The sequence below is a fragment of the Thalia democratica genome, chromosome 6 (assembly GCF_965202585.1).
Source record: "Thalia democratica chromosome 6, ktThaDemo2.hap1.1, whole genome shotgun sequence".
Classification (NCBI taxonomy): Eukaryota; Metazoa; Chordata; class Thaliacea; order Salpida; family Salpidae; genus Thalia; species Thalia democratica.
Genome location: NC_139170.1, coordinates 20,518,375 through 20,526,795, shown reverse-complemented (window position 1 = coordinate 20,526,795; position 8,421 = coordinate 20,518,375). Strand labels below are relative to the sequence as shown.

Below are 8,421 nucleotides of genomic sequence, written 5' to 3'. Positions count from 1 at the left end.
AAATTAACTGACACACTCAATTCATGCCGTTTCTTCATTAAAAAACTTAATAATGTTTCATATATTGTATTAACCGATATAAACCCTTGTTAATATCTATCTGATAAATTTGATAGAAAGGGTTCTTTTTACAGTAAAAACAGTTTTTATACATTGCATTGACTACAGACTGTTAAAACACAAAAACTAATATAATTAACTATTCAATTTACCTATTTTCATGCTCAGAAAAACACCTAAGGTTAAATACAAAATAAGCATATAGCAAAATTATTTCTAGATCTACTACTTAAAGCCTGAAAACTTTTGTTCTATAAGGAGTCTTTGTAAATATGAGTTCTTGTTAATTTGTTTAACAATTGTTCATAAAGTTTTAGTCTACATCTAAGTATGATTTTAATTGATTTTATTTTTTATTTTATATATATTAAATTTATTCTTATAATCAATTTAAAAAAGTTGATCTCTGAGAAGTTTTTCTTTCTTTTATTTTCTTCTTTAAATAAAAAGTATCGACAAATACATTGCGTTTGTATTTAAATAGAATTTTTTTAACACACTTATCAAATACTGTTGTGTTTAACTAGGCTATGAAATATAATATATTGGAAGAACTTCTCAGAGATTAAATCGAGAGGGATCAACATGTATCAAAATCCCTCAGAAAGTGGATGGCCAATAAAGATAGTAAACAGACCAAAAGTCCTTCGGCAATTACTTAATTACCCGGACTGCTCCAAACATTATAACAACAACAAATTTACAACTTTAACTAAATGACGTAACATATATCATTAAAGAGTTTTAGAATCACTTTTTATAAAAACCTATAAGCCTAAACTTTTTAAACAAAATTAGTTCACAATATTAACTTGTATAAACTGTTATAGTTTTTTATACAAGATACGTAGAGTTCGAATTAAACAAAGCGAGCTCTACAGCCTAGAATCAATATTGATTGAGGAAGAGCGACCTAAGTTAAATACGCAAATAGCATTAAATGGAAAAAAAAAATTATTAACAATTTATTATTAAACATATATTTTCTTTAGCTTTACTTGCTAACTCACAAAAGTTTTTATTTATTTGAATTTATTCATACGTCATAATTCAAAGTTTTTTTTTAACTGTATACTAACCAAAAAAAACTTTCAAATTCATTTAACATTGATCACTTGAAAATGGAACTAGTTTAGTTTTAAAAAGCTTTGTGAAATAAAATATAAAGAAAAAATGAATAATCTGTTAATAATAAGTTGCAAATGGTATATAAGTTATAGTTTTTTTTTAACATTTTCATTTAGTTTACTTTAAACTGTTTTTTTTTAATTGCGTAAGTATATTCTAATGTAATTTTTAGGAAGCTTTAATTCTTTATTTCTTTTAAATAAGTAGATTAACTAAATTCTGATAATTAAATTTTACTTCATAAGTTTTCATAGGCTTTTTATTATTACTATTCACGTTTATATAGTTTTAAGACTTGTAAGAATATACTCTATTATATTATGTTTTTACTATCTTAAGTTTTCTATTTATTTACTTATGCTTAAAAAGTCTTGTTTATTTAGTTTTTACCAAATTTTTTTTTAAATAGTATTCATTTCACTTTTTTAAAATTCATTATGACGTATCCATTATCTAGCTTTCATACATGTTAATATCATATTTTATAGCTCAGTTAAACACAACAGTAGTTGAAAAGTGTCTTTTGAAAAACTTTCTACTTAAATAAAAATGCAATACATTTGTCGACATTTTTTTTTTAGTTTTGTTCTCCAAAAAAGTCATTTTCTTCTTTAGTTTTTGTTATACAGATTTTATACTTCAAAACCTTTTATTGATAGTAATGTCTTTGAAAACTTTTACTGAGGAAAATTAAAAGTATTGAATATTTATCTTATTAAGTTTCGTAAAAAAAATATCAGATATTTTTTTGTTTTTTGTGCTAAAGATTAAAAAAAATAGAAACAATTTAAGGTGAAAAATACTTAAAACTAACACCATATGTGATATAAATAGGACACTTCTTAATTCAAACAGCTATTTTGTCATTAAATAACTATTTAAACTATATAAATTTATATGGTAAAATCTTTCAAAACTTAGTATACTTTTATAAAAAAAACAAATGTTTTAAAAGTAAGTAGGTCAAAACCTAAAACATTAACCAACAATTTTTGTCTAAGTAACTTTGTTTTAAACAACCAGTTATTGATGTTTTAATATATATAACACTCTAATTTAACTTCAAGTACTTTTTTAATCAAAGCTTAAAAGATTAAAGAAGTTTTCATAAAACAGAATAACAAATTGTTACAATCATGTTTTGTATTAATACTTTGACATTTAACGTTTTTAAACATCCGGCCTTTTTATCTTTTCCTAAAACATCGTGACTATTTTATAATTTGATATTTTTTGTTAATATATTGCAGTCGTGATTTTTGTTGATGCACGTACAATAAATCTTTCTTTTGTAAATTGTGGTTTTACAAAGATGTTTATTTTTTGATCATTTATAGTTAAAACAATTAAAATGCTTTTCTGTGACTCTTTATATCTAAATATTGTGTACCTTTATACCTTAAAAAAATTTTTTTAGAAGTCTAATGACCATGAAATATAAAAAAATAGAATAAAGAATTTAATTGTTAAAAACTTCAACATGCAATTTTTCAGAATCAACGAAAGTAATTAATGTTTTTCTACACATTTGATTATTATTATAAATTTTAATCAGTTTATTTCTTTTGTATTCCTGTACATTTTTGATACTTTTTATCAGCTTCATACTAAACAAAATATACGATTAAATGTCGTATGATAGTAAAAATTGTTTAGATATAGTTTTTTTAGCTAGAACTTTTTTTCTAATTTGCACATAAAAGTTTGCACATTCTTCTATTTTTTAATAAATATAAAAATTAATATTTAAAACTACTTCTTATTAAATTAAATTAAGTAAACAACTAATAAGGTAACATTAATTGATTTTTCTATTCTCTAAGTACTTAAGATGTACTACAAACTATTTTAAATAAAAACAAAGTCTTTAAAGTTATAATTTAAAAGCCTATATCAACATAAACGTATAATTTAATTTAAATACTATCAATTATAATTCAAATAAAGTTTTAGTCTAGTATGATCTATTACTTTTGTTTTATGTCTTTATCATGTTTGTATAATACTTTTACATTATAACAAACTTTTTTAAACATACAGCACAAGTTAGTATAAAGATAATAGAAAACCAGTAGAAAAAATTCTAAAATTTGTATATATAGTTATTTGCCTTAGCTCAATGCTCAGTTTACTGAAAAGTAAAGAACTTATTTAAAAAGAGGTGTGCAAATTAAATATTTGATTCACGACAGGTTTCGGTGGCAAAAATTTCGACTTCTTCATATTTAATTTATTATTTTATATTTAATTTCTTTAGTTTAATATTTTATTTTGCTTGAAGAGGTCGCAATTTTTTGCCACCGAAACCGGTCGTGAATAAAATATTTAATTTGCACACCTCTATTTAAAATTTTTATATATTGAATTAATTTAAAAGGCTCAAGTATACTACCAAAAATTACAATGTAAATTGCAAAGTTACAACAAGTATTGGAAGTAGAGTTTATTTTAAAACTATACTTATCGATATAAATTAGGAAAATGTATCACGATGTTTTTATAGTTTTAGTAAATACTTTTAGTTGGATAACAAGTATATCAACAATTTCTTTTTATAAATTTTCAAAATGAAAGTATAGTATTTTTATAAATAATTTATTTAAGTTTACAGCACACAAACAATATTCAGGTCATATCGAAAAGCAACAATTGAAAGAAAGTTAATGCACCTAGCTTAATTTTATAATATTAAACTAATATTATAATTTTTTTTTTTACTTTGCAAAGAAAATCTTAATTTCTAAAATTTTACTTTTTTTTCTAAACTTATGCATTTTTAATTTCAAAACAAAGTTCTAGCTATAAACTTTTTATCATTATCTTTTTTAATAGTATATAAATAAAAAAGTATTTAAATACTAAAAGTTAAAATTAAAATAGCCTTTTATTTTGTAGCTTAAGAAGGTTTTCAAGACACCCTTCAACATGCATAATTTTTAACACAAAGAAAATCATAACTGCAGGTTAAAAAAAAAACGAAGCTGAGGTAGAGCTAAATGAGCTAAAAAAACCTACAAGCCAATTAAGATTATGGAGAATACATCATCATGCAAGGGAACTCCGACTTAAGATCTATTGGTAAGTTTAATGGACTCTTACTCATTTGCAAACTAAATGGACTAATCGATTGCGGCTGATAACCGTAGCTGTTGGCTTTAAAAGAGTCGTTTGCATATGTGCTGTCTTGATCATTGTAGCCTAGCAAGTCGTCTTGATAAGTTGAGTTTAAAAATGGTGAAAGAAGTTGCTTCTTCTGTTTATTTTTGGTTGAAAAGTCTTGAACTTTTTGTTTTTCATAGTTTTGCTGTTCTACTTCGCTCGCTCTTTCACTTTGAGCAAGAAAAGTTTCAGCTTTAGCGTTTATTTTATTAGGCAATGTCTGGGTCTTCCCACATGATTTCATCATCAAACCACCTTCTCGAACCATTTTACGTCTCCTACGCCTTCTGTTTTCAAATGAAAAGTTATAATTACAGTATTTTTTTTTTTGCTTAATAAATATTTGAAAACTGTTAGTTTTTCAGCCTAAAAATAATATTTATAAATGCTATATATTAAGCTATATATTATTCTTGTATATTAAGCAAAATCGGGAGTTTTTATAGAAAAACAGGTATTATTTACAATATATTTTATTTTCTAATTAAAATAAAGTTTAACGAAACATTTAACTACTATATTAGTTACATTATTTTCTAAAACTTTCTAAGTAGTTTAATTCGATTTTTAAATTAATTCTATAAATTTAATCCAAAATAAATTATTGTTTTTAACAGATTAAAACTTTTCAATAAAACAATTGCTATCAGTAATAACTTTCTAAGTAACTTTTAACGTTTAGATTAACTAGTTTGAATTTTTTTTTTGTAGCACTTAAAAATAATGTACAAATTTAAAATTGAGTCGTTATTGAATTTAAACTCAAACAATAAATTATCATTCTGAATCAAAATTCGCAGTTTTTTATAAGTAACGGACCAGACCTGTTATAAAAAAGTATTCACTAGCACATTTGTAGAGAAATTCCTAATTAATAGGAACTATTATTAACAGTAAGTTAAATTAAAACTAGATTTATATTTTTTCATTAAAAATGGTTAATTTTGCTAGCATTGCATAAATTACTTTCAAGCTAAAAACCAAGTCACGGGGCATATCTTAGTGGCAGGCTGTATTTTACCGATCCCTGTTTACAATGAAATTTCAAGCGTTTACTAGACTCCTTAGTATCTTTTTAGTATATATATGATTAAAAATGTTAGCAGTTTTATTACAAAATGTTGGTCAATAGTGCTCGACAAAAATTTGAAGCTAAATATTATTTATATAACAAATGATAATTTTTAAAGTATACTATCAAAATATACCCGATCAAAATCCACCCGATTTAATTTTGTAATTTCTTTATTTCTAAATTTATTTGTTTATTTGTTACATTTTTTGCATTTTCTTTGTTAATTTAATTTTTACTATTACTGTTACCCCTTACCCTTACCCTCGGTCGGTAAGAGGTTCTAGAATTTGACTGGGTGGATTTCGATCGAGTGGATTTTGAACGCGGATGGATTTTGATCGCGGGTGGATTTTGAACGTGTCCCGTTTTTACATACCTTTCACGTATAAGGTTGCAAATTATCCTCATTTAAAACGCTTATTTATTAAAATTCTATATACAATTTCAGAACTCTAGCAATATTAAAGGTAATATGACGTAGTAATAGTTTTTATGATTTTAAGAAATTTTTATCTCAGCTAACTGAACTAAAAATAGTTAAGATTTTAAAAATTTTACTACGTCATTATATGTTTTACGTTTTTAATATTCTAGCACATATTTCAAATGTTTTTCAAGTCATACAATTTGTTTTTACATGAAAATAAAACCAAGTTTTTTATATTTTTGCGTTAAATGCAGTTTTAAAAAATAATGATAAATTATTTTTTTCATTTTATTTTAATACAACTGTTAGTTTCAAGAAAACACTATAAACCAGTTTTAAATCAACTAAAACTATTATATTACAAGTCTAGCTTTTAGATGAAAATATGTTTATAGATTTATAGTAATAGAATAATTTTTGGACCAATACAAAATTTTTCAAACATTACCTATAAGAATTTAACATCAGTTTTGAAATAATATTCTGAACTTACCTAAAGTTTCCTTTTTCAAACATTGTTCCACTTGCTGGGTCTAAAGTCCAATAGCTACCTTTTCCTGGATCATTTTCCGTCCTTGGCACTCTCTTGAAACAATCATTGAGAGACAAATTATGTCTAATTGAATTACGCCACCCTGCTTTACTGTTTTTGTAAAACGGAAAACTTGTGACGACAAAGTTGTAAATCTGCTGCAATGTCATTCTTTTTTTTACAGTGCTTTGTATTGCTAAGGCGATTAGTGCTGAGTAAGAGTAAGGTGGTCGATTTTTAATTTCTGTTTTTGTTTTTACTTCAATAACTTTAGAACTGTAAGATAAACTTGTTCCTACACTTTTCAATTGAAATGAAAACATTTCTTTGGCTTTTTTGTCATTTTTATCACTTTTATCTATGTTGTTGTTTAGGTACTTAGATACACAAGAATTTTTTTCTTGGAAAGGCAAGTCATTTGCTGTTGCTCCCACTGGTATAGTAGGAAGTTTTGAAGCAAACTCTTTAATTTCTAACGTTGATTGTTGATGTAGATGCAGTTGATCACTTTTGAACATTTTGTTATGTTTAAAATTACAAAAATCATTGTTCAGCTGGTTATCTATTTTAGTGTCATTTGTATTTACACGGAATGCAGAGTTGTTTTTAGAACTAAACACTTTTTGTTCTTCTTCGTTTCTTCGTAAAGAAGAAAAACTATTAAAACTTGAATGCACATGTTGGCTTTTTAACTTTTTTGAAAACGACGTCTGTGATTCTAAAAACTGATTTTGTCCGACGTAGTTGCACTGATTATTGTTAAAATTGTTTTGCATTGATACAGGACTATAATACGGCCAACTGCAGCTTGAAGACGAGCGGCTTGATGATAGAGAATCTTTTAAACTGCTAAAACTACTTGGTGGATATTGGTAACATCCTCTTAATCTAAAAGCACTCTCATTCGCAAATTCGCTCTCTGAATTTTTAAAACTTTCGTCTGCCATTGGTATATAAGTGTTAAAATTGTCATTTCGATTGTGGTAAATTTCAAATGAACTGTGCTGTTGATCAAAATGATCTGTATGTTTATTAAGAAAATATTGAGGATCGATTTGCTCTGCTTTTAGGTCGCATGATCTTGGATTACGAAAGCAATAAACCATTTCGTCTACATTTAGGTTTCCAAAAGCAGTAGAGGACTCGTAATTTAAATCGTTAGAAAAGTTGTTGTTGATCGAAGATAAGTTGAAATGACTATCAGTTTCATTTTCAGAGAAAAAAGTTTCATTACATTGAGGAAGGTTTGTTGTAGGTTCAATTTTACAGCAACTTTCTTCGTGATTCATCTTACTTTTCGCATAAGATGGCTGGTAAGAATCTACTCTGTTTATTAGCATACCTCTTTAAATAAAATTAGAGCCTAAAAATAAATAAAACTTAAGCAACGGTGTAACTCAAAATATTTGTTTCTTGAGTGGTATATCTAAAAAATAACATAACATATTTAATATCAAAATGCTAATGTTTTTCTTAAAAGGAACAAATTTTTAAAACTTGTATAAAAACATGTTAATGGTAAAACACATTTAGATACTTTATGACACCAAAAGAGCAGTATAAAAATCAATGAAATTTTGAATATAGTTTTAAAGTTTATTAGTGTATAAGTTTAGTTAATGTACTTTTATTAAAAAAGCTTCTTCGGACAAACAAAATGAAACTATTTTTTTATATCTCTTTAAAAAAATTAACAAAAGGTACAATCCGTCCGGAAACAAACATGATGACGAAGATATTACGTTTCATTTTAACTTAGCAGTTCAACGTTGTCAAAGAAATCTTAAGCAAATCGGTGGGCAATGACTACATATAAATCGGAAATGTTCATTCGTCATAATATCAACTACGTCACCAGTAGAACTGGTTTAATAAATTGAATTTTGATTAACTTTAGTTGTTAAAAATCTTAAATTAATATTTATTTCTTCAACTGCCTGAGATTGCTTTTAAGTACAAATTTCGGACTACAATTTTTTCTAAAAATACAAACTTTTCAAAGTGATAGAGTTACGGTTCTTTGTACTATGATCAATATTC

The 8,421-nt window shown here is 25.3% G+C and overlaps 1 protein-coding gene across 1 annotated transcript; it reads right to left on the bottom strand.

Annotated features, from left to right (window-relative positions):
* Positions 1-4,088: 4,088 nt before the first annotated feature.
* On the bottom strand, positions 4,089-7,734 carry LOC145838512 (uncharacterized). The gene is made up of 2 exons (XM_082946122.1): positions 6,343-7,734; positions 4,089-4,634 (listed from the first exon to the last, which is right to left on the bottom strand). The coding sequence occupies exons 1-2, from the start codon at positions 7,719-7,721 to the stop codon at positions 4,217-4,219; spliced, it is 1,797 nt and encodes a 598-aa protein (XP_082802248.1). The 5' UTR covers positions 7,722-7,734; the 3' UTR covers positions 4,089-4,216.
* Positions 7,735-8,421: the final 687 nt, after the last annotated feature.